The sequence below is a fragment of the Haemorhous mexicanus genome, chromosome 5 (genome assembly GCF_027477595.1).
Source record: "Haemorhous mexicanus isolate bHaeMex1 chromosome 5, bHaeMex1.pri, whole genome shotgun sequence".
Classification (NCBI taxonomy): Eukaryota; Metazoa; Chordata; class Aves; order Passeriformes; family Fringillidae; genus Haemorhous; species Haemorhous mexicanus.
Genome location: NC_082345.1, coordinates 61,584,370 through 61,611,109, shown reverse-complemented (window position 1 = coordinate 61,611,109; position 26,740 = coordinate 61,584,370). Strand labels below are relative to the sequence as shown.

The following is a 26,740-nucleotide window of genomic DNA, read 5'->3' as shown; positions in this document are numbered from 1 at the left end:
TTCAGGGTACCAGGATTAATTTAAGATTAAAAACTGTATGTTTTGAAGTCCTCTAATTTTTGTGCATTGGACAGAATACGCAGTACTAAGCTCAGTTCACTGTCACGTCAATAAGCACTGACTCCATTAATGTTTTGTCTGATGGTGTAATACAAAAATCAGCAATTTGCACAGGAATATTGCTACCTTACATTTAGTGACCATTTCAGAATGCAATATTAAGTACACAGAGTTACACCTCAGAGAATTTTTGGATTTTTGATTCTTCTGGACACTCTTTAAAGTCATAAGGGAGGCGTTTTGGCCTTTTTGCTATTGTTTTTATGTAACTTAAGAAGGAAATTAATTCCCATAGTTCATAAACCTTGAATTTATTTTCTGTCTTTAAAATATGGGAATTTTTATAAAATAATTTTCCCTGTACTTGGTCAAACTATTCTATTGCAGCATAATCCCTGGATTATGTTTCAATTGGATTATGTTGTGTTGGATTATTATAAGTATCTTTGTTTATTTTGGAAAAATATAGAAAGCATCCATTTCATGTGTGACATAAAATTGAAATTATGGTCTTCTTACTCCTGATAAAAAGGCAATTTGAAGGAAGCTTGTAGTGTTAAACACAAGTGTTTCTTTACCTTGAAAAATTCATGTGGGCACTGTAGGTGGGCTTATTTTCAGAATGCTTTGTTTGCTACAGGAACAGGAGACCAGTGGCATCTGTGATGTTAGAGACAGCAAATCGTTCAGCTGGAACTCTTGGGTCTGAGTGACTTGTTTGGCTGAAGTTTGCACCAGTCCTGTCAGCAGAGGCACAAGTCAGGATATCTGGGGACAGTCCAAGCAGCAGATTCGAGGTGCTGGCTGCTGTCTCGTGCTCTGCACTGTCAGAACTTGCACTTAATTTTTTTTCTGAGAGTACTATCTGTACTTTGCCAGTTGTATTCTGAGAAGCAATGAAAAAAGAAAAAGAATCACTGAATGGTGGTGCTGAAAAGAAGGTCTTTTAAATTATGTTTTTCCTTATCTCATTATCAGTAGACTTCAAGATTAATTACAGCTGATGTATGCTCTTAAGTGGAGTTTTATAGAATGTATCCTATTTTAAAATATATTAATTTCTTTTTAAAATACTATTTTAAGAATCTTAGGGATTATTACCTTCAAATGGCAAGCTTTTGGGTTGCAAGTCTTACAGAAGTCCTGAAAATTGGTGATTTCTACTTGAGATGGTTGGACTCAAAGTGAGAAACTGTGGTTGTGTGGCATGCTGGCACCACAGAGGTATAATGGGCCTGATGGATAGCTTTGTTTGCAAAATTGCTTTATGGGTCTTCATCAGTGGGCTTTCACATCTGACCTGTACACTCAGTGTTTCTGGTGTGAAGCTTGTGAAGAGCATGGGTCTGCATTGAGCTGCTGGAAGCCTGAAACCAGTGACTGATGAACATCAGGAGACCAGAATTCCACCTTTGGGTTTTTCTTTGAAGTGATTATGCCTGTGGACAAGTACCAAGAGAAGCAGTTGTTAATTCTGTTGAAGAGATCTTATGTAACACAGCTCTGGACAGGTCTGGAGCCATCTGATTACTTTAGCTAAATTCTCTGTAAGTATTTTGATGCAACTTGGGTGCAAACTCTTCTAAAATGTATTTTGCTCATGATAGTTGTAGAAATGAAGGTTTAAAAGCACATGTTCCCGTTCTTTCAATTTCTGATCTCCCTCTGATTTGTTGTCAGATTTAGACTGGTTTTGTAAAGGATTTATTCAAAGTAAATGCATGTTCTGAAGGGGATTTTTTTATAGGTGGTTTCTTATTTTGGCTTTTTGTATACCCAGTCACTGAACTTAGGTTTCTTAGCTCAGACAGTCTGTCCCTCCTTCCTTCACAAGTCCCTTCCAGACGTGCTGCTGGCACAGATGAAATGCCACAGTGACCCCAGAGCTCCCTCCCCCCCTTCTAGCTGGCTGTGGATAGGCCACAACATGCTTTCAGCCATGGGTTTGGCCAATGTGTTCCCACTTCCCCCCAGGTTTGGTCTCTTACTCAGCTGGACAGTAAGGGTGTCTGCCTCTTCTCCAGTTGGGGACAGACTTCTTTTTGTGTTCCTCCCTTTCAAACTGCAGATTCTTGTTTGAAGTCCCCATGAGTGCCCCAGGGGTTGCACCTGTGTTGACTTTCTTTGGACTTCTGCCATCATTTCATGTGGCTGTGTGCTAGTGGGCTCACACACTGGAGCAGTTGTGTAAATTTAATAAAAAAAAAAAAGATGTGTATGTTTATTGATAAATGCAACTTTTTGTCTTTACCTTGCGCTTTTCCTTTAGTTGTCACTCAGGGGTTTTTCCCCCTCCTTTGTAGAAGGGTTTTTTAGTTGTGTGTATTCAGGACTTGTCAACCCAGCTTTTCTGCCTGAACTTTCCTGCCACCCTCCTCTTTGATTTTTCCATTGTAATTCAGCGAGAGAGCAGCTCTCTGGAGGAGGTTTGTCCTCTGTGTCCAATGTCAGTGGCTTCTTGGTTCTCATTAGAGCTGATGTTTTCTGGGACCACCTGGCACTGGCCTTGGGGCTCATCCTTTGTGAGTGTTCTACAGCAACAAGAATATTCTACTTCCACTCCTGGGTGACAAGACAGCTTCCAGCCAAGAAAATTTTCCAGGCTGTGTGGAGAACCACAGGAACACCTGATGCTTTTAGCACACAGGCTGTCAGACGCTGCAAGGCTGAACAGTCTTTAGGGAGAAGTAAGGATTCCCTTTCTTCTCCCTGAAGGCCTGTGCCAATTGCTTCAGGCATCAACTCTAGAACTTTCTGGTCTCTTTTCAACACTCTTCTTGGGAAGATCTGATTGCCACAAATCTCATCTCAAGTGGTGGCTTTGAGGAGCTCTCTAATCTAATGAACAGCCAGCCAAGCACATACAGCTGCATGCTCAGTTGTCTCTGAGACAGGAGTGAAGTGGCTGTCAATCTCCAGATGATAGACACAAAATCAAGAGATGCCAGAAATGGTGGAGAACCTGCTATGTAAACAAAAATGTGTAGCTGAAATTAAAATCACCTTGACATCACCCATATTTTCATAGTCTAGACAAAATTAAATATTTCTAGAAACTTGGTGCCCTAAGTGGGAGCCCTATGGCAAGAGTTTTCAAACCTTTTCCCAGAAATGGGAGTTTCTGCAGGCTAACCTGCAGAAACAAGAAGTACCAGCCCTTTTGTTTCCCTTTTCATTAGTTTGGGAGCCTCATGTATGCGGTTGAAAGGGAAGCAAAACCAGTGACTGTGGTTTTAATGTGTCTATGCATGTAATCACTTTGGAAAAAGATTGTTTTCCAGCAGCTAGAAGTATTAGGTATGTGTTTGTGTTTAGCCACAGCTCTTCTACTTTGCTGCCTTTCTCTGGAAATACTGGGGAATGCATTCTAGGTCGGAATGAGCAGAAGAACCTGCCTGGGGTTGCACAGGTTGTATTGCCCATGCTGTGGGGTGTATGGCCTTGTAAATATGGAATGTGTTCTGGTGAGTGCTGCTCTGAGAAACATCTACTGAACTGATTGCTGCCATGTGCCAGTGGAAGAACCTTTTTAATTTCTGTTTGCTCATAAGAAATTCTCTCCTGTTCCTTCTCCTAAATACTTTTTCTGTGCAAGAACCCTATAAAGACTGACCAATCTCCCTTTCTTAGTAACATTGCATAGTTCTCTAGGTATGTTTTCATAGTTTTAGCACTCCTACTCTTGGTTCACCAGATAAGAACTTTGAACTTAGGCCTACTTGACAGCGCCAATAATTTGAACTTTAAATCCATCTTGAACTGACCTCACTTCTAATAAATGGGTGAATATCAAAGTTTTGCATTGGGTTGTTTGTTCTTTTCTGTCTTCTTTCCTTCAAGTTGAGAGTCATAAAAGCATGAAGGTGACCTTAGTGTCATTAAATAACTTCATGTTGTTAGGACTGATATGTTGCTGTTGGAGCAGTGCCATTGTTCATAAGCCATCAATTACATTTATTCTAATAGAAAAGTTAAATATTGGTAGTGGTTGAAAACTATAGCAATTGCCTTGATTCATGTCCTTCCCTGTCTTCTGCAGTTCATCAGCTCTTGCTTTTGCATCTCTCTCATTTCCAAGGGCAAGAGATGAGCAGATCTGGAAGTACTCCTCCTTTTCCCTAGTGCAGTACCAGAGCAGAACTGCTGTGCCCAGAGGAGCAGGCAGGGAGCAGGAGCTCTGCTGCCATCCAGTTCTCATGCCTTGTGGTGCAGTTTAGCCTCCAAAACAAGACCAGACCAGCTGGTGGAAATGGGCAGCTCCTGTTTGCATCCCTCTGATTTCCTCCCTTAAATTACCATTGATTCTTGTTCAAAGCCTGTAGTGGTACTACAATACTTGGAATCTGTGGTTCTTTACAGTTTTTAGCTAATATTATGAAAATTCAAACACTATGACCCTTTAGGTTTTACAGCTCTAGTCTTGAAGGAACTTGCAGTACTTAACCTGGAAGTTAAGTACTTGCAGTACTTAACTCTATCATTAGCTCACAAAAAATGAATAAGCAGTTGGGATTCAATAATTTCTTTAAGGAAGAGTTAGATGTTCCTGATGCTGAAGACAGCTAACTTCTGAGCATGTTGCAATTTTTTTCTCATGCTTTTGTAGCATAGGTTTCACATTCCAGCTGTAAAAATTGTCAAAATTCTTATTGTAAAAATGATCAGGAGTTATGAAAGGGAAAAAAAAAAAAAACCTACTATCTTAAAAGTGCCTAAAGAAATTCAGAAGCAAAACCTCTTGATTGAAGCTAATAAATATACTTAATAAAGTACTTATGAGATTTTTATAGGAAGAGTGGTAGCTAACTAAATAAATTATGATGAAAGCCATGACAAGAAGGCTGGAGCAACTTCAGCAGTCTAGAAATATAACAAGCACAGAGCCTACATGAGGTGTTGGAGCCAGGGAATATTTTTACTGCCTCTTTGAACATCTTACTGGAGTGCAAGTGGGAACAGGGAGAGCTGGGAGTCTAAATTCTTGTATAGCTGGTGGAGGAGGGTATACCAGAATCCCAAAGTCAGAGAGCTCAAGTCAGATTTAGTGCTCCTTCTTTCAATAGGTGATAGTAGGGAAGAAATACCCATTCTTATGGCATTTTTTGTATGTTAAAGGTTCAGGTCAGTGTACTTTATTTGCTGTTCCTAGTTGTATGAAAACCTACTCTGCCTGTTATTTTGAATTTTTATGCTTGTAGCTGCCTACCTGGGAAGTTTTGTTTATGAAATTAAGGAGATAAAAATCATAGGGACCTGCCACTAAGTACTTGCTCTCTGATTTGGTTAGTTAATTTTTTTAGGATTGTTGTTTGGAGCTCTGATGGACAGTGTGGAGAGTCTAACATCTGAGGAAGGCAGTGTGGTAATTAATGAATGAACTGGAGCATGCTGAGCATGGAGGAAGTAGTGGATAAGTCCAAAGCTGTGTGTACTTTAAGCATGCACTTCAGCAAATGTTTGCATACAAGTGACCTTTTTTGTTTGTTCACAGGTCCTTGATTATTGGACTGTTGAGGTCAGTAGTAGCTATGTCAGCACAGGAATGGGGAATCTGCCTGAGGGGAAAAGGTAAGACTGGTTTTATTCACTATGGAGTTCAGCTAAGTCTTTTGCCTCGTAGACTCCCTGCTCCTGCATTAATCATAGGTGCTGCTGACCTCACCAGTCCAATTCACATTGGAACAGCTTGGTACAAATGAAATCCAAAGCCACCTGGGCAATTTTAGGATCCTGAAAATAGAGGTGGAAAAGGCTAAATGTTGCATGTAGGCATTCATGATGTTTTACATCTTAAATTCAATCACTGTGAGAATATTTTGAGCTTGTACTTGTGTCTGATTTTGTCCTGTGTGTTGTTCTTGGTTAGGAGGAGAAATAAAGCACAGATCCTTCTTGTAATGATTGACTGGTGTTTTCTTGGAAAAAATCACTGGTGCATTTAGCAGAAACGTGGGCACACACTGAGTAGAGCATTACACAAATAATCTTAACTTCTCTTTTAGTGAGTGGGAATGTACTTTACTAAGTTCTTTGACAATTGGGATGAGAAGTTACTATTTATCATAAAATCTCGCATTGTGTAGGGCACAATATTTGTTTGCACCTGTGTGGTGTGTGTGATTTCCTCTCTGCATTTCACCATCCTGCAGGTTTAGGGCTTCACTCTGCGCCTGACCCTAGTCTGCAGGTTTTTCAGCTGGGGTACACAAAATACTATCATGTTCAACAGCCTGTGTGCTTCTGAAAAAGCTGGAGTTTCATGGTGTATTTGTTAGGTCATGCTTTGTTGTTTCACCTTCTGTTATATCTCTGTTGGTGACTTTAGAATAAGAAGAGATGCTGTTTGTGTTTTGGCTTTGATTCTGCCTACTCTGTCCCCACCTACTCCTTCCCTTCATTCAAAGGCTGTCTGTTGTATCAGTCTGCAGGCCTCTCCCTGACTCAAAGTTAATTGCTTTCCTGACACCCATGTAATATCTGGGCTGTTAATCATTGTCCTCTTAGATGTGGAGTGTTTCCTTGCACAGGAAGAAACAGTACTCCAAGCTTGTTATGCAGAATGCAGAGCAGGCTTCTCCTCATAGCTCAAGACCAGCAGTCCTGTCTCCTCTGTAATACCAGTTGGATCTTTAGCAGAATCTGAGCCACCTGTTGAGAACAGTTGTGCTTAATCTATCCAGAAGCTAATTCTCAGTAATTCACCTTGTAGTGGTGAAACTTTGAAGGCACTGTGTGCTTTTCTGGTGTTCCTTGTCTAGAATATTAACATGTTTCTGGCTGACTTAATAGAGCCTCTGCTTATATGCTCACTTTGATCCCTGAGTATGGATTTGTTTCAGATGGGTTGCTGGGGCATCGGTCTCCTTGGCAGTGTGCTGGTTGGATGAGGGTGAGCCTGGGCTGCCTGCTGTCTCAGGCTTTGCTATGCATTCTTCCTGGAGACTTCGTGGGATGCACAGAATGGAACTGTGCTTGTGTGTTAAGTGTGATGGGCTCTTCTTGTGAACTACTTTGCTGCAGTCAAGCTAGTCAGTTTTTCAGTTTTGCTAGCTGCAAATGCTTCTTACCCCCAAGTTTCTCCAGGGAATTTCATTTGGGCTGGGATGTAGGGAAATCAGTCCTTGCACTGGTGCATAGGAGGTAGAACTGGAAGTGTGAGTGCTAAAGCAGCACTGTTTGAACCTCAGTAATTCATCTGCCATACTTGTCTTTCCTGGCCCATGTTGGTGAGAAACAGAGTCAGATCCTGGCCTTCTAGACTGCCACATTGGGAAGTAGGAAGGAATGCAGGCATCTGGAGAGTTCCACATGTGCATGTATGCACAGAAAGAATTGAGTAATGAAATAAGATTCTATTGCTGAATATTTTAATTAGGAGTTGATTGTATTTTTGTGGTAAGAAAAAAGGAGGTTGAAGATGGTTATGCAAGAGGATACTGTAAACCAAGTGCAAAGATTTTCAGGATTAGTGTGTTTGAAACAGACTCCACAGCTGTGCTCTGGAGGACAGGAGAAGATAGGAAGAATGGCTTTGGGGTATGGGGCCGTTCTTTCTGCTTTTAGTGGCTGCTGCTGCTGACAAATAGAAATACAAACCAAAGAACACTCAGAACAACTGTGAAAAGGAGGCAGAGTAAAGCAAACACTTCTCAACCTATTATTGCTTTAGGGATACATGAAAGGTAGATCTCAAGATGACAAGCAGTAGACATTTGAAGTGCTGAAAGCACACACTGCATTGGAAGCATAGTCCATGAGGAGCTTTTCTACCTGTTATATTATTGCAGTAGGTTACAAGTGTTAGGGAGGAGAATTCTGTTATTAAGGAGGTTATCTTTGGTGACAGGAAGAGTAGCATTCTGCTAGAGCAGTTAATTCCCAACCTCATTGACAACAGCCTGTCATCAACATGTGTGCTTTGCAACAGAGAGTAAAATTTTATGGGGAAAATACCATGGTTTTATTATTTTCTTACTATACGCAAGTATAAATAATAACTAACTTGGCAGGTAGGAGAGGATAGTGACTAATTCAGAGATCCAGTCTCCTATGGGCCTGTTTTGTCCTTCATTGTAGGTTCCTAGTTCTTTATTAGAAGCTATCACAACTCGTTCCATTCCTACTCACAATTACTTTATCAGTACTCAGTTTAATGATTCTTCCCCAGTGGGTAATTAATTCTACTTTCTGATGTTGCTCTCTTGCAGTATTGTCAGCAGTCCCTACCTTTTGTTTAGGGAAATAAGAAAGAGGAAGTAGGCCAAAAATGTTTTAAAATGTAAAAAAAGTGATTTTTGCTTTTGAGTGGAAATTCAATTATATGTAGCTAGGTTTTACCATAATTGATGTTTCAATTAAATGTTTCTATATGAAGATATAATTAAATACTTTAATTAAAAAATCAGGTGAAATGTGATATAGGGAAAATCAAGATGGGAGGTAGTAATTACTCAATAGAGTTTCTTTGGAACAAGTCCTGTGGGGATTCAGACATCCTTCCCTGCTCTGGTCTAAGACTTTTCAGTTATCCTCAAGTATGGAAATTTCTTCATAAATTTTTCTCAGTGAAAAGGGAGTAATGCTGTAATCACAGGGCTTGCAAAGTCTGTTTTTCAGAGAGATCCTGGATTTAGTTATTTTTCTCAGTGGTGGCTTGTGCATGAATCTTTTCCCTTAAAGCTTGAACCTTAAATGAGAATGTCCTGTCACTTCGAAGGAGAATGTGCCTTCATTTTTAACTATAAACTTTTCAGTTTTAAGGATGGAATCCACTTCTAAGTGGGAGCAGGTATGAAGGTGTTAAAATTTACTACCCTCCAGTAGCTGTGCCTCAAGTACAAAAAAGCTGGGTTGCTTGGACCTGGCAGACAGCAAACTGAAGCAGTGGAGTATTTCATTGCCCAGCTTGTTACCTGACAGCTTACACTGATTCATTACAACTTGTCTAGTGCAAGTCCCAGGAAGAGCAGATTCTGTCTTAGAGATACTTGCTGGATCTGTGGTAATTGGAATGGGACTGTCAGATATACTTTTTAGAATTGCAGCACCTAATTTTTCTTGAAATTTCTCATTTTCACTATTCTCTCACTGTGTAAGGGCAACACAGCAGACTGACAGGAGAATCAGTGCAGTGCCTTGAGTTGCAGAATGGCACTTCAGATACCCATCTTTATTTCCTCTTAATCTCGAGGTTATCTAAAGTTATCAAAGACTGGTATCACTTAATGAGATTTACCAAAAACAATGTGGTGTTTTCCCAGCTTTCTCTGTAGGCTGACCTGGAGCTCTGCCTGAATCCTGCCCTGCCAATGTGCCTGGAGAATGAAAAAGGGGCAGGAAAGAGCTGCTCTGCAGGGGAACCTGCAGGAGTTGTGCTTGGTGCTTAGTGAGGACCTAAAAAAGTGCAAAGTAAACGCTGAAGTAAAGCAACTGTTCCCAGAATTACATCTGCTGTTTGGAAAATAACTGTCCACCACAATGCATCTAGAGAGCTGCAAGTTGTCAAAAATTAAAAGTCATGAGAGCAACATTTCCCAGAAAGCTCTTTGGCAGTCCATTTCCCTGACAAAATTTAGCAGTAATTTCTTTCCACCTGCAGCATCCATCCACTCCTGGTTGGCTGAGGCTTCCTCAGCTTTTTGTCCCTTAGGTATTGGTAATGGAGTAGTTGATCTGTTCCTTTTTTCCTTTTAGCACTTGACACTACTGTCTTGCTTTTTTTCTCCCTCAAGTGCAGCATTCTCATTCTTCGCTTGTAGCTTCTTTTTCTTTGGTCGGTATAAGCCACTGGTGGAAGTAAATACACATCAAAAGTGTTTAAAGTAACCTTGTGTCCCTTGACAACTTGAATATTGCACCATGAGTGTGCCAGTTGTGGTAGTCTAGGAGAGCAGTCACAAGTCATTTCCATGTGCAGACCTTTATGACATGAAAAAATTGGCTTATCCCTCTGCTAAGAGCACTCTAATGCAAGATCCTTGTGCTTACAGTTAAAACCCTCTCTGAGACTACCACTTTTCTTGAGAGATCTTTACTTGGGATTCCTCCATAGGATGCTCTTCTATTAGAGTTGCATTGCACTTGCACTGAGCAGCTGTTTATTGAATTGGTAGCAGAGAAACTCCAGATCATGAGGAGAAAGACACTATATATCACACTTAAATATCTACTGGCAGTTAGATTTTTAAGCTGAGCTGCTTCTCTTAAAGCAAAAAAGTGTGCAGCCCTAATTGACTTAACCCATGGGCACTGGGAAAGGCCTTACTCTCCCTGGCATGCAGAATGTGGGTGCTGCAGGAAGAACCTTGAGGAAGTACTACTGATTTCTACCACCCTCCACCCTCCAGTACTGCAAATATTTTCCCTTATGGTCATAAAGAAAGGAGTTTTATTATCTCTGCATGGATCACTTGTGTTTGTAGACACAAGCTTGGTTGCATGTGAATCTACTTGTGTAGAAAGAAACTGAGCAATTGCTGTGATTCCTATATTTTCATTGTAACTGTTATAATGTAAGTTATACCTACATTACTGTCATGAGTGCTACTTGCATTATAAAGACATAATTGAAACTTAGATTTTAAAATCAAACCTTAGGCTGAAAAAGGCTTGCAAGGCTTTTGTTTATTTTTTAGAGTGATAGTTGCAAAGCTATATAACTGGTACCTGTCTTCCTACCAGTCATGCTGTTTTCTGCACAAGTGGGTAAATGTAGCAATTCCTATAAAAATATAGTTCTGTGTGTTGATGTTTACAATGTATTTATCCATGGCAAGCACAAAATTATTTGGAATTTACATTAGACAGACAGTATTTTTTGAATGGCTTTCCTGAATAGGGAATGAAATCATTCAGTATTATTTTTTGTCTAAAATGCTCTTTTTTTTCTCTAAAACACTAGGTTTGCAATGAGGTTAGTCTTTCTAATGTTTATTTGCCTTTTAATTAACTGCAAGTTTTAGGTAAGAAAATGTGTTCTTCTGCTCATCTTCATGTGAAGCTTCATGTTTGGAGACAGTTGCTAGACTTTAAACCCAGTGAAACCTAAAGCAATTTACAGAGAAGTTAACCAGTTTCACTTGTAGAAAGAGGCACGGTTAAAAACAATTTAGGTCTTAGTTGAAGCGTATAACTGTAGCTTTCAGGTATAACCTGAAGGCATGCTTTTGGCTGAGTTCAGCTCCCAAAGCTTGTTCATGTTTATATAGATGTCACTTCCTTTAGAATTCTTGTATCACTGATACAAGCATCACTGTAGTAGAATTAGGGAAAAAATGGTTTATAAGCAAAAGTGTAAAGTTAGAAAGAAACATTTGTTTTCTGTATAGCTTTCAAACCATTATCCTTGTCCTCTGAAAATAAAATTTTTCTGCACAGAAAATATGTGCTAATCCTTGAAGCATTCAACCATTTTTCTGAGGTTTTTGATGTGGGATTGGTTTTTTTCAACCATGTAAAGATTGTGTTTATAATGCTGACTTTCTGGCATATATGGGCTATGCAGATGAGCCCTGATGAATCTTTCTGGGTCACTATAAAACCATATTTCCCTGCTGGAAATTGCAGTTCGTGTGACTGAGTCAGCAGAAAGAGACAGATTGGCATCCCCAGCCTCTCAGTGAGTGCTTATGGTGACCTGTGCCTCAGCACAATTCCGTGCCAGCCACCAGAGCCAAAGCCTCCAGTGGGGTAGCTCAGATGGGGATACTCATCCAGATCCCCTGCCTTGCTGGATGGGGAAGCAATTCCTTATCTGTGCCTCAGGACCTGAGCACCTTCACCTGCAGGTTCTTCCTAGGCGTGAGCAGCACCAACAGTGCAGTCTGCTGGTGCTAGAGAATGTCTACAGAAAAGCACTGCTTATCTCAATTAGTATTTATTTAAACTGAAACCACTCTTGAAGTAGATCGAGTAGTGCTTGACTTACATGTTTATACAAGCTGTCATAAAGAAAACTACTATGCTGTATTCATAATTTTCAAGTGAAAATAAAAATGCTCTTATTTTCTCAGGTGAGAAGTTTTTGCCATGTGGTAGAAATAAGTGTTGAGTGGTATAAACATCTAGGCTGCTTTACTCTTTTAAAATGAAAGGTCTGCATCTTACAATGAAGTTACAGATCAAAATTAATGCAGAAACAGAACAAATTAGAACTTTTTCCTAGTTGCTTTTTGATAGCTTTTACTCACTTCTAGGGTTGATTGTTATTCTAGTATTGCTATAATCATTCAAAAATGCATTTCTTCATGATTTCTTGTATCTTTCTGAAATGGGATCTCACAGATATGAACTACAGGCACAGATTCCCAGTATGGCATTCTCAGTGGGATACTCAGGAACTCAGGCAGCTGGGTGGGGTCTGGCTGGGATTTTCCCAGCCTGGATTAATAGGAAGAGATGGTAGCCATAAAGAATGACTGAACACAGGTAACTAAATCAGGTTGCTGAGAAGTGTAAACTGACATCTGTAGTGCTAGGTGTGGTCAGAGGCTTGGACAGTTGCAACGAACTTTGCTTCACATTTTCTGGATAATTGTCTTGATTATTTTGCCTCTGGTTAATTAAATCCCACTCTCTGATTATGTCACTCAAGATAAATTTCCTTTTAACTTTTTTTTTTTTTAATTTTTAATTATTATAACCTTGAATAATCTCAACATAATTTTGAATAAAAAAAGTTATTTGTTTAGGAATTGTTTCTCCCCAAAATGAGCTGTTCCACAGATGGTGCTAATGTTGAGTTGAATAGGACCCCACAGATGAAGTGGTTCTAACACTTAGAATCATAGAATATCCTCAGTATTTTTTAAATTACTGCCTGATTATTATTAAAGATTACTACATTCTTTTTGTAACTCCTAAACTGTTTTCTTTTAATAAATTGAGTAAATTAAGCTTTATTTTAATAAACTTTCACACTGTAGCCTGTAGGTGGTTCTTGTCTGTCTTCCCTCAAGTGTCATGGCTCACTTGTTTCCATTTCATAACGAGTAAATTATTAAAATATTAAAAATATTCCTTGACTTGAAGAATTTCAGTGTAGAAAAATCACTGCCGTGATAAATAATCCCTCCTTGATTATGCTTTGTTGAATATTCATGTCTCTTTACTATATGTGATTACCCTAGGCTGTTCTTCTGAGATGCTGTCCTGGAGATGCCGAAAAAAGGCCTTAACACTTTAATTATGGAGGAATTGTATTCTGGGTTGGCATGTTAATTTTGTTATGAGCTGGATTTACTTCTGTATCTTTTGAACAAGGGAGTGCTTGAAACTTGACATTTCTCTTGTGGACTAATGCTGTCTTCTTGGGGCATTGCATTTACTCTGTGACAGTTGTGGTTGTTTCTACTGGATGCAATTTGAGGTTTTCTGAAGTGAAGAAGGATTTTGTGGTTTTGATCCATGCTGATAGCACACAACAATAAAAAAAGCCTTCTTGTGGTCATCAGAAAGAATTATTTATTAAGGCTCATTAAGATATGATTGTTCTATAAATCTGAGCCAATATCAACTAGTGAGGAGATTTATTTGCATTTCTTCAAATTGCTCTGGTCCTTGACTCCTTCACGGTTGGATGCCACATAGCAACATAGGGCTTTGCTCATAATTGCAATGTTGCTCACACTGATTTGGGCTGATGGCTAGTTAGGGATGTAAAGGTCTGGAATTACTTTGTCTATTAGGTGTTCAACAGTACAGGTTTTTTAGTTATGATGAACCAGCTCTCTACAAGTCAGTAAATTAGTGTTAAAATACCAGACTTGAATGAGGGTTGCTGATGTTGAACCCCATTCTAGAAGAGATGCACCTCAGTCTGTCCATTACTGTGATCTGTGTTCTCATGTGGTTTTGGTGCTGCTGGTTTGTACCACTGCCCTTGTGCATTTCAGTGCTCTGCTGTAGCCTGTACAGTTGTGCCACAGCTAAGAAATTGACTTCTACTAATCTGACATAGGGGAGATACTAAATGGGGAAGTGTGCTTCCAGTCATCCTTGAAATAATTTCAGTAACCAGTTATAAACTGCTGATAATGCCTTTACTAGATATGTGCAGTGGGTGGGAAGCCAAGATATTGGAGAGGACTTGAGCTTTCACTGATATTCACACTCAAATACAAGCTGTGCAATGAATATTTTAACTTTATCTACTAGGGAGATGGTTAGTGTACTAGAACAGCATTTAAATGCACTGCTCTCTCAAGTATTTCCTATTAGCATGTTTAATAAGGCACTCTGTTATCCCCTTAGGTTGACTGTCATTGCTGAAAGCTGAAGTGTTAACTGTAACAGCACAAAAGGACTCTATGAGACTATAAAAAGGTTTAATTTCTGATTACTTTGAGCAATATTATTGTAATATGTTGTGGAGCTGCCTGTAGAATAGGAGGTGGCTGATTGTTGACAGCTCCTGTATGTGTGTTTGTGAAGGCTAATGGTCATTTAAAATAAGCATCCTTTGCAGTTAAAATCTATCTCTTTTGTATTGCTATTTAAATAGATTCTTCTTTGATGGTAAAGATGATACAGTTATTGTAGAACTTTACAGTTCTTTCAGGAAGTTAACCAGCATATTGCCCCTGTCCTCCTGAGTTTTGCTACTCAGATGTCAGCAATGTTCTAAAATTTTCAGTTGGCAAGAATGCTGGTTTTGTCAGAGTAAAGCAAAAACCTTAAAGTATAATTTTGTGGGAATACAACTGAAAGAAAACACTTGAAGAAAGTGTTTTTGTCTATATAATGTGACATACTTCTGGGGTCGACCATATTTCCAAGGCACTAAATTCAGATTGCATGTCCAGAATCCAAGATGTAGGACGTTTACCAGATTTCCTGCAAACTTGCGGTGTGAAAACATTAACTCTGCTGTAGGCTGGCAAGTTTCCCCTTGTCACCTTAGGAATTTGCTGTTATTTATACTCCTGTTGCACCCCCACTAAAAGCTCACCTTGACTTTGTATTCAAATTTTCTTGTAGCATAGCAACCTCTGCTAATATTTAATTCCTACTTCTCTTTGCCATAAACTTGCTTCTTCATCAGGTTGCCTCCATAAATCCCCTGTCTGTGGAATCACTTGCTGCTTGGAATCCTTACCATTAACAGAAATTATTATGGGATGCTTCATAATTAAGTGAATTTTAAAGTTGGCAGCATTAAAGCTTAACATTTTAATGCAAACTTGCTCTTGCAAGATATGTGAAATATTTTACCTTGGTTAAGTACCTCGGTGCTGCTTTATAAGTTAGTGAAGGATGTTCTGAAAGGAAACATTTTAGTTTATGCCTGTTCATTTGAAGCTCCTAACAACACAAATTTTTGTAATAAGCTGTGTATGTTCTTGGTTTTTAATAGAGATTAATTGCTGTGTTGCTGTACTCTGAAATAGGAACAGAGATTTCTTTGCACTTTTTAAATGATTATTTCGCATTTTAATTTTAGTTTCTCCCTGGACAGTCTGGAGACCCATGGTGGTTCAGGTTACTCCATTGTCATAATTAGTCCTGCCTGGAGGCCGGTACAGTCATCTGATGTCACTGTGAACAGTTTAAAGGAGATAAGTGGTACGAACCCCTTAAGAAGCAGGTGGATTCCTTCTAGCTGGTTGTATTTCCTGGTTTGCTTGGTTTTCATGCACAGGCTGGACAGAAGGGACAGAACCATAATACAAAGAGACATCAGCTCCTGGATGTGCCTCCTTAGCACTTCTAGTTAACATCAGTCCTCTTTATTACTAAGCATGGAAGACTAATTGAGTTGCAGTAACAACAAAAGTCTGTCAGGAACCCTTCCCTGCGTTTTTGCTGCTCCTGATGCTGGTTATTGGCTGATGCCAGTGAAAAGACTGACACATTTCTACTACCTTAGAGCTCTTTTATTGTGCTAGCAGTAAAAGTGCATCTCATTCAATATCCTGTCTCCAGCTTTTGTTGCTCATCTGTTGTTCTTATGATGCACCTTCTCTCCTGTTGGCAGGAGACATGACAGGAGTGTGGTGGAAGTCCTGATCTGGACAGGGTACATTTATGTCTGTCTGATCTTGCACAAAGAAGTCTTTAAAATGATTCCATTTCCTTAGCATTAATGCTCAAATGCATTTTGCAAACAATAACTTGGATTACTTTTTTAGTCCTTGTCTTTTCTACTGTAGTCTCATTTCTTAACATATAATTCTAATTATCATAGGAACTCTCCCTCATTGACCTTTTTTTTCCTCTTGTCAGTAGATTTGTTGACTTAATTTCTGAACTTTTAAGTGAATTCTTTATGATGCTTACATGTTCATACTGGAAATACCTTTCTGGCTGATAGGGTGACTCTAAGATGTCTTTTCACACCCCTGGTCTATTGATTGTCTTAAAATTGAGCTGTGTACAGACTTGTCTCTGCTTTCTACTGGTAAGTCTGCAGATTATAGTAGGAGCCCTAGCAATTAGTCACCTAAGTGATTTTAGGAGTGGAAAAACATTTAATATGATGATTTCAGCCCATTGTGTCATCTGATGCTTTCCATAAAATAATTGGATGCATCTTCTGGAAGAAATTTAAGGGACCTTCTGTTATGTTTTTTCTAAGCTTTATCCTTTAATGAGGTCAGAAAGTTCATGTCTTGGTTACCCAAGTGGATAAAGACTGGACCTCCCTGCTCTCTTTTTTCATGTTTCATAGCTGTGGTGCACAATGTAGAGCTTCAGCCTTCTCTGACAGATTTCCAGTTAATTATTTTCATTTTCTATTTCTCATGTCTTGTCACTTATCATCTCTGCTAGTTAGGTAGTAATATACTTGCCTGCAGCAAGAATCTTTTATTTGGTGTGAGCAATTTAACAGTGAGAGCATATTAGAAAATGTCATCTAAGTGTAAATGAAAGCATTCTCCTATGAAGGATTAAGGAAAGATTCCATTGCAGCTATATTTGTTTTGCTAGGAAAGCTGTTCTTTGTTTTCAAATTTCTTTAATATCTGACTATTAAAATAATTACATAACAGATACTGGTTATGTATTTTAGAGATTTTTATACTTGACTAATACTTAATGCACTGCTTCTGACTATGCCTTTTCAGGAGAAGTTACTCTCCTGTGTTCTAGTGGGTCTTAATTGGAAATCAGAGGAGGAAAGTCTGGAGAACATAGATGAATTCTAAGGCAACTAAAAGCAAATGAGTAATGCAAATAACTCTTGAGAATCTAAAATATTATTTCTTTAAAGTCATATGATTTTTTTTTTCTCTAATTCTGATCAGTTTTAGAATAGCCATTTTTTCACTCCTGGTGTTTTTTCAAGAAGAACTTTGCTTTTGTGTATGAGTGCTTGCTGCATGACAGATAAACTGGGAAGGCTTTCCTAATTGCCTCCTCCTGTTCCCTGAAACCTCCTGCTGTACTCTTTCAGACTCAGAGTAGCAAAGCATATGTTTTGATATTGAAATGATAATTGAAAATATGTAACAAATGTGTCTTTTGAATTGAGCTTTTTGCTTGAATGTTTTGAACCTGTAGGTTTTGGGACACACTGTAGAGGAAGTAAGGTCTAAATAGAAATCCAGAAAGGCTGTTTTAGACAGCAGCATTGTGAGCACATTTCTCAGGGCAAGAAATCTGGCATGGAAACTGCAGAATTACAGAGTCATTTTGGGTGGAGATCACATGTTGACATGGTCAAGGCCTAACTGAGCATGGTTCTGGGCATCCTGCTCTAGCTGCCCCTGCTTGAACAGCAGTTAGACCAGATGATCTTCAAATGTTTCTAGCAATCTAAACAATTCTGTGTGATTTTGAGCTAATACCCTAAATCCTTAGGTTTCCCTGAGAAATCTTGTGCTCTTTATTGCAGTTTTGATAATAAATAATTTCAGCTATTGTTTTAATGCCAGCTGAATGGCTGATATCACTGGCTAGCTTGTGACAGGACTGTTGGGGTGTGCAAAATTCCTTTTCTCTGTTTATTCCTGTAGTTGTCAGCTTGTGAGAAGAATGCAGCAGAAACAATAATAAATCTGTTGTCATGATGCCTCTTGTTCAAGACTTTTTACAAATACATGTTAGCTTTCATACCACTCCTATGTTATGCAACAGGTTTTAGTTTCACTTGTAAGAGGCAAGTGTAGCTCTGGCTTACCCGGGTTCTAGCAGTGTCTCCGGGCTGATGGTGTGCTCTGAACATCAGCGAGAGCTGCTGGTCTGGACAATGGTGTGGCTTTGCTTTGTGGATGCCTGAGAAGCATTTTTGGCTGGCAAACTTTGAAGAAGATTCCTCCGCAGGTTCTGGTAGAATCAGTCTTCATCAAGAGTTGAAAGGGGATAAAAGGTAGCTTTTTTTCAAAGCATGTATTGGTTTTGCTTGTGCCCATCTTTCTAACTGTTTTCTAGTAAAAACCACATATAGATGTGGCCGTCTTTACTTCTCAAATTAGCTTTACTACATGATTAAGTGTGTCAAAGATACATGTTAACATTCAGTCCCAAGGAGCCTGTGGGAAGATGGCCACACCACAGTGGGGGACCAAGCCTGGGCATTGGAGGTGACATGCCCAAGGCAGAGGGGTGGCTGGTGAGCAGGAAGGCCCAGCCTTACCAGGCCAGGGCTACCACAGCTGTATGGCCCTGCCCCTCTGCTCCGGTGGCAGCCACAGCCTCGCATGGGTCCTTGGTGGCTTTTGTTTGCAGCAAGTGGACACACACCTGTGCTTTCCCAAAAAGGATTTGCTGTTATATGTGTGCAGTCTCCATCACTTTAATCATTATTATTTCAAATACTGACATGAAATATTGAAGAGAAACTCCCCTAATGGTGGGCTGGGCTTGAAAATTCACTTCTCTGTCAAATACACAAAGGACTATTTGAATGCTTCTTTCCATAGTACATTCTAGTTGGCTTTGAAAATTGGTTGAATAAATTTTTAATGCTCTTTTTTTTTCCCTGACATTTTTATTTGGGATTTTTATTCTGTGCCAGTTTCTCAGTTGATAAGAGAAGGAAGCATTGGCATGTCCTGGGAGGCCCTGCTGGGAACTGGGTTATCATGCTGAGAGGCTGCTGTGAGTGTTTACCTATCACAACAAAGGAGCTTCTCATGCCATTTTATTATGGAACAATCTGTATTCCTCGCTCGAGCTTTTGGAGGCTCCCAGCAGTCCTGTCAGGCTAACCTTCTAACCTTGTTGCTAAAGATGATTTTGTACTCTTAGTTTGGTGAGTCAGCCAGGCTAGCCAAAGCCTCTGCCATCCCATGATGAATCCCTTCTGCTGTGACACAAGCCAGGAACCATAGCTGTTCTTCAAGAGCCATGTGCTTGCTTTTAGGTGACCCCAATTCCTACTGGGGCTGTAGCACTGGCCCATGCTGGTGTGGGGCTGTCTGTATGGAGCTGGTGGAGCTGCCCCAGGCTGGAAGATGTGTTGTGTCTGGTGGTGCTTGGCTGTGCTCACTGTGCTCAAGTTGTATCTCAGCTGACTTCAGTCAAAATATGGTTTTGGGTGGCTGCTGCCAACGTACTTCTAGTTTGAACTACAAAAGAAATCACTGCTGCTTGTCAGTGTTGGTTCTTGTAAGGTAATAGGGATTTCAACCACCAGAGCATGTGCTGCACCTAGGTGTGCTCTTCATACACTGTTGAACTCTGTTTTTACAGTTTATGTGTGTTTCTTGTGGACATTTCTGTCTTTTGCACAGATAACTTATTGCCTAGTTAGTAGGAAATACTACCAGTGTTGAGACAGAATAAAAAGCAGCTGTGGTTTAGTGTTAGTCCTTGTTTCCTTATGGTGATAGAGGTTTTTGCATTGAATCATAGAATGACTTGGATTGGAAGGAACCTTAATGATCATCTAGTTTCAATCTCTCTGCATGGGCAGGGGGGCCCCTCTCTAGATCAGGTTGCTCAAGGCCCAGCCAACCTGCGCTTGAAATAGCACATGGAATATTTTAAACTAAGTCAAGAAACAAGTTGTTCTATAACAGTAATGAAATTACACAATAATAATAATAACAAAAATAGTACTTGGCCTTGTTTTTGTTTCTGGCTGTGGAAACCATGTTCTTTTTAAACAGAATTTTGTGAACACCTGATGTCTTCAGTTAGTCACTTTGACATATGTGTGCTTACTTGGATCACTGCATCTCTTTCTTTCAAAACTATAGTTACATTTATCCTTTTATTTGATTTCAGTGTACATGCAATGTGAATTGAAGAAATTAATTCTTTGTATCATTACATCAAACCTTGAAATTCCAATACAGCTGCTAGCAACCATTTACTTTTTGAATGCTTCTAGAGTTCATTACTTGCATTTTCATTGTTTTCATCCTTTGAAAGTCAGAAATCAAATTTGTCCAGCTTATTCCATTTAAGTGTGTGCTGATTTCACCTTGAGTAGAGTTAATTTTGTAAGCACAAAGTCCTACGTTTAAATCCAAAATATAGCCCTGGCTGCTATGAAGAATAGTAACTCTAGCCCAGCTGAAACCAGCACATTCTCCACAGCTTATTCAATCTAGATGCAGTGCATTCTTCTTACCCATGAACCCCCTACCCATTCTTTGATATAATACACAGATATCATTCCCATAGCCTATGGACCACCCCTGTGGAATGTCTGTAAAGTGCCTATAAATGTCCATTGAGTTCCTTTAGTCCATGACTTTGGCTCCATCTCTTGGGGTGGTCACGCAGGGCAGGAGAGGTGGTGTTTTCTGTGGAGTTAGTTACTGGGCACCACAGCCAGCTCAGTTTGGGTCACTGCTTGTCAAGCCCAGCCTTGGTCAGCAGCTCAGCCCTGTGTGGCTGCTTGCTCACTCCCTGCTGGTAGGATGAGGGAGAGAACTGGAAGAGTAAAAGTGAGAAAACTCGTGGGTTGGAATAAAGACAGTTTAGTATGTATAGCAGAAGCCACACACATAAGCAAAGCAAGGAATTCATTCATCACTTCCCATGGGCAAGCAGGTGTTGAGCCATTTGCAGGAGAGCAGGGCTCCATCACATGTTACAGCTGTCGGGGAAGACAGCCTCCACAACTCTGAATGTCCTCCCTTTCCTCCTTTTCCCTTAGCTCTCTATGTTGAGCATGATGCCATGTGCCCCTACTTGTGTGCCCCCTGCCTTGCTGGTGGGGTGAGGTGAGAGGCAGAACAGGCCTTGACTCTGTGTAAGGAATAAAGAAAACATCCCTGAATAGTTAACACTGCTTCCAGTACAAATATAAAACAGCCCTGTACTAGCTACCATGAAGAAAATTAACTCTGTCTCAGCCAGACCCAAAATAGTATTTTATGATGAAAACGCAATATAGTATCTCTTTTGATTTTATAACTCTAACTGAACTTATTTTTGTAGGTGTAGCATCTATGACTGTGCCAGTGTACATCGCAGAAGTGGCTCCACCACACTTACGAGGCAGATTGGTCACCATTAACACTCTCTTCATCACTGGAGGGCAGTTCTTCGCCAGCGTTGTCGATGGAATCTTCAGCTACCTCGCCAAGGATGGATGGAGGTTTGTGAGCCTTCCTTGCTAAAAGCAAGCTGCTGTAGTCCTGATTTGGTTGACAGCTATTATAATTCTTGTTGGTAAAACAGAATTTACATAGAAAGTGGTAAAACTGTGTACTAAAATGGAACTTCAATAATTAAATCTTGCCAAAATAGATCCCTACTGCTTTCGCTTTAGCTTAATATTCACAGTATGCACAGGTTTTTTGGCTTTGCTAAACTTTAAAGTGGGAGAGTAATAAATATACATCACAAGTGTGAATGATTGTCATGATGTTTATGAAGGTAGCTTGCCTTTTGCATTTACAATAATTGCATGCTGATTTTTCAAAAGGCAAATTTCCAATAAGTAATATGCTGTATGTGCAAGATAAGGTGAAGTTTGAATATTCTTAATCTGAGCAGCGGTAATCTATTGGAATTGAAGGATATTGTAGCATAAATTTATAGTTAAAAGCTTATGTTATAAAATAAAAAAAATATTATATTCTGGGCTGCACAAACCCAGTTCTCTCAGCTTCTTCTCTGTCACATACTCCAGTTATGCAGCTCGTCTTGGTGATCCATTGTTATTCCTGGTTTGTTGCTTTCTCTTGTATTTGTAGTCCTAGTGCAGCCCGGTGTGTGGAGTAGTGAAGAGCAGTAATTTCTGCAGCCTGCTGGCATGTGCTGGGTGACTTTTGCAGTAATGCTGTGTTTTCAGTGTGTGCCAAGTACTGCTCTGCTGGATTGAATGGGGTGGAGAAAGGCTACCACCTCAGTGATGAGGTATCCAAGTATTCCAGCTGCAATGCTGGAGCTGTTAATTGAGGATGGTGTACTGTCCTCAGCTAGTTTATTGCAACCTGAGGCTGAGCAGGGAAGAGTACAGATGGTCTGTCACCTGAAAGGAGTGGCCAGCAAACACATGGAAAGAAATCACAAATGTCTACTCCTGAGTCATTACATAGAAGAGGGAATATTACAGCAATTATTGTATCTGTTACTGACTGGATGGCTAAGCACCGGAGTACTGCAACAAACAATAAGGAACTTCAATTTTTCTTGGCTCTGCTTATTCTGGGAAATGCTGGATATTAAATTAAAATGAACCAAAGAAAACAAATATTTAGTGTGACACTTAGGTTAGCTTTATAAACCCTGCTAATGCCATCTTAATAGTATTGCAGCAGTATGTCACAGAAGGAGAAATGTTACAGCAGACTTCTTAAATTTCATGCTGGATTTTTTCAGGTCTGCTAGACATCTGGCTTCAAACACAAAGTCTTGTAATCTGTATAGGAAAGAACTATATTAGATTTCTGAAAGCTGGCTCACTGTGTGGAATGTCTAAAATTGCCTGCTTTTACTCTAAATTGATTATATCAAAATGGCTTGCTCTGAAAATTACACCAACTCTAGAACTTGCAATGGATGTTCGCTTTCAACTAAACGTTTTCCTTTTGGCCTGCTCCTTTTATTCAACTTTGATCAGAATTTTGCAGATTGGAAACTAACTTCAGTGAGGGAGCACTGTCTGTACATTTCTTTCTTGCCTTGCCTGTGATAAACAATCCAATAGAGTCCAACTGGTATGAATCAAGCTTTCAGGAGCCTTGATTGATTTTGCCTCCTAAGATGATTGCAGGCACCCAGCTGGTTAGTTCTGGAGGCTCTGCTGCTTTTAAGTGACTGAAGGGTTTTAGAGGAGCAGAAATTTAAGCAATAGGAGTCTGAAGGACTAAATCTGCATACTTAGATGCATGAAAACATACTTCAGCATGCATTTTGACAGGATACAGCAGTTGGTTTTAATCTCTATGAGTTTGTTTTACTCTTCATTTGAAATAGAAAGGCTTTCTAAATATTACTCCAATAAAGATATCAAATCTACAATTTTGTGAGCTTCAGTGGTCTAAGTATTTTGTGCACAGCTACCAGAATGTTTGTGGAGAAGGAAGAGTGTAGGAATAAATAAGGCCATTAATGAATGAGAGCATTAGTGAATGAGGAATGAGAACATTAGTGGATTAGTGACACTGTGAGACATGTTGACTGAAGACTACCCAGCTAATAAGCCTTCCACCAACTTTATGGTTTGAATTTATTTTCTTTCTTATGCTTTTCTTTTTTAGCTAATAGTGAGCTATATAATTTTTAAACTGTTACCAAAAAAGGAGAGCTGCTAACTGAGCTCCTTCTAGTGCAAGTTTTTCTTGTATGACCCTGGGAAATTTCGACTGGTTTAAGAAGAACTTGAGGGCTCAGCTGGGGGTGGGAAGACTGGTCTGCATGCACATTGTCCTGGGATGGCCATCCTCTTTGCATTGCCTTTTGGGTATTCTTTTTATCATTCTCCAGTTTTCTGCTTGTGGTACTGCCCATGTTTTTCTTCTTGTTTTGCAAGACACAAATGCCTCTAAGAAAGTATTTTTCCGTTTTTGCTAAAAATGCATTTGGACTTGACAAATGCATTTGGTTCATTGCCCCTAACATAAGGTTTTCAATAATAGTTATTGTCTCCTTCCTACTCAATTAACAATCTCATGCATGCTTTATAAAAAGATCCAGCTAAGAGGCTGCATATCACCTGTGAAAGCATGCATCCTGGGGAATGGAGAGAGGAGCTAGAGGAGAGAGTAGCAAATCTCCTAAATCTCCTGACTGATGTCAAAGTGTGAATTTGTTTATGAGTACAGGCTACCTCAATATTCAGAGGGACTGATTTCTGGAGGTGTTTTAATGATCATATTCACTGATGTGAAACCCATGATAATTGCAATAATATACAGGTGACACCGACACTGTTTAAAGTCTTTAATGAAAGTCAAAAGAATCTGGGTGAAGTGTAAATGTAAAAAGGTCAGATTTTACAAGCAGAATAAAATTATACATTGTTCTGCAATTCTTTTTATCCTTTTATTGTTTTACTGAAGAAATATAAAAATGTGATGTGTACAGACCAGAGCCACCTATGAAAATTGGTGGTGTGCTTGTCTTCCACAGCTTTTCCCCCACTTTGGATGAAGCAAATAACCCTGCTTGGGTGTTGCCACGGATGTCAGTGCTGATCATTGGAAGCATAACTGTGCTTTTACCAGTGGTAATTCTCTGTTGAGTAGAGAAATAGCCCTGATGCTGTAAATAGTAACCCTTGGACATCTAAAATGCAGTTTTGATTTAAAACCTCACACTGCATCTGACTGAAGGTTTAAAAGCAGACTCTCTGAAAGATCTTGTGTAAATTGCTGTGCTGGTGAAATGAACTCTTTTCAGTGTTTCTCCTTATAGTCAGAAATTTTCAAAATTAAAACTGGCAATGTGTCAGTGTGTATGTAGTACTGACCAAATTATGCATTGTTCTCTGGCTGGTTTGTTTTTTTTCGTTGTTTGTTTGTTTTTAATATGTTGGTGAAACACTTAGCAGGATTTTAATCTCATCTTTGTCATCAACAGTACTTGGTTTTCTCCATGCATTTGCTTTCTCTTTCTGTTGATTATTGTCACTGAAGGGTTTATCAGTTTCCAAACTAGTGTAATATTTTAGGTTTTTTGTTTAGTCTAATTTAGTGTCCTCAGGACCAGTAGCTAGAATCAGTGGTGGCAGAATAGTCACCATGTCCCTGAGATTTCCTGGAAATGAAGGAAAGATCATGTTTTCTAAAATACCTGCAGAATATGAATCTTCCCTGCTTAACTTACAGTGAGAAAGAATACAAGGAGTGGGAGATTTGATCTGTAAATACAGTTTGACTAGCTGTAACTGAATCTTCTCATAGTGTGTTTTTGTAGGCAAATAGTGGATATTTATCTATTTTCTGATTTATTTGCAGGTACATGCTGGGCCTGTCAGCTGTACCAGCAGTTATACAGTTTCTTGGCTTCCTGTTTCTTCCCGAAAGTCCCCGCTGGCTCATTCAGAAAGGCCAGACCCAGAGGGCACGGAGGATTCTGTCTCAAATGCGTGGCAACCAGGCAATTGATGAAGAGTACGACAGCATCAAAAACAACATTGAAGAAGAAGAAAAAGAGGTTGGAGCAGGTATGCTGAATACTTGTTGGCCACTCTGTCTATTGATGAGGAGATAAAAATCAGAAGAAATGTTGAAGCTGTAGCCTGTTGGAGCTTGATGCTTTTGTTTAGCTGAGTCAGTTTTGCTCTTTGAAGTATTTAATGTACTGGTAGCTTCAAAATTGAAGATATTTCTATGATCCTGCACTTTCAAATTAGGTTCTGATTTCTTTAGTGAGGGAAGAGTAAAGTTGTGTAGGATTCTCAGTTTATACCACCTACGCTTATGTGAGAATTGATTTCAGAAAATGGATCAGTTTAAGAATGCACATCTCCAAGAGTGGAAATAAACAGAATAAAGTTTGGTTTCTTTCATCAGTGGAAAAGGCCAAACAGACCACAAGAGAGGTCAGAAGGCATTGTACATGGCTCAGTTATCCAGCAAACTGCATTCTAGACAAGAAGCCTTTGAAAAGGTGTACAAAACAGGGCCTGTAATACACAGATTCTTTTTCTATAAAAGCAACTTCTGAAAGTCCTTTTGATCTGTCCTCAAAAAAATAAGGCACCTAAAACAAACCCTTTTTTTCAATCTTTTGAATCTCTGTGTCGTATTTGCTCAAAACTTTGTGTTCATGTGTGTACTTACAAAACAAGATTACCATTTGATTGACTTTCGGTACTCTGCATATTTTTTCTTTCCTTTCTGCTGGAAGTGTTGACCTGAGAATGTCAAGTAAGACTCTTAAGTGAGAGTTATCCTTGATAGGAAAATACTGTGACTTCTCAGAGCTGGTGGAAAGAAAAATGGATGTTACTTTATATCTGTTTAAACTGAGATTCAGCATCAGATAATACAGTGCTTTATTGAGTTTGTCTTTGAATCTTACAATAAATAATTATGAGTCTAGAAAGAGATATTTGACATACAGTTGAAGACTTTTTAAAATATTCATCACTAGTGTGAAGCAGGGCTGGGTTTTTTTCCCTCACACACATTTTTGAGGCTTTGGATACCTTTTTTTCCCAGTTCCTTGGGGCTGGGAAACGAAGTTCATTAAAGTTAATTTGTTTAAAAGATGAAGTGGGTATTCATAGAACAGCTTGGACTTAAGAGTCCTGTGCTTAGGTTCTTCATTCTAATTAGGGATTGGGCTATTCACTTCTATGGAAAACCACTTAATGTCTAGTACTGAAGTT

General features: G+C 39.4%; 1 protein-coding gene across 3 annotated transcripts in view; it reads left to right on the top strand.

Moving 5' to 3' along the window:
* Positions 1–26,740, top strand: part of SLC2A13 (solute carrier family 2 member 13) — a 142,704-nt gene that overhangs the window by 5,757 nt on the left and 110,207 nt on the right. For all 3 annotated transcript variants that reach the window (XM_059847328.1, XM_059847327.1, XM_059847326.1), the window contains exons 2-3: positions 21,394–21,553; positions 25,362–25,570. In XM_059847328.1, the coding sequence (XP_059703311.1) occupies positions 21,394–21,553; positions 25,362–25,570 (369 nt within the window). The remainder of the gene's footprint in view (positions 1–21,393; positions 21,554–25,361; positions 25,571–26,740) is intronic.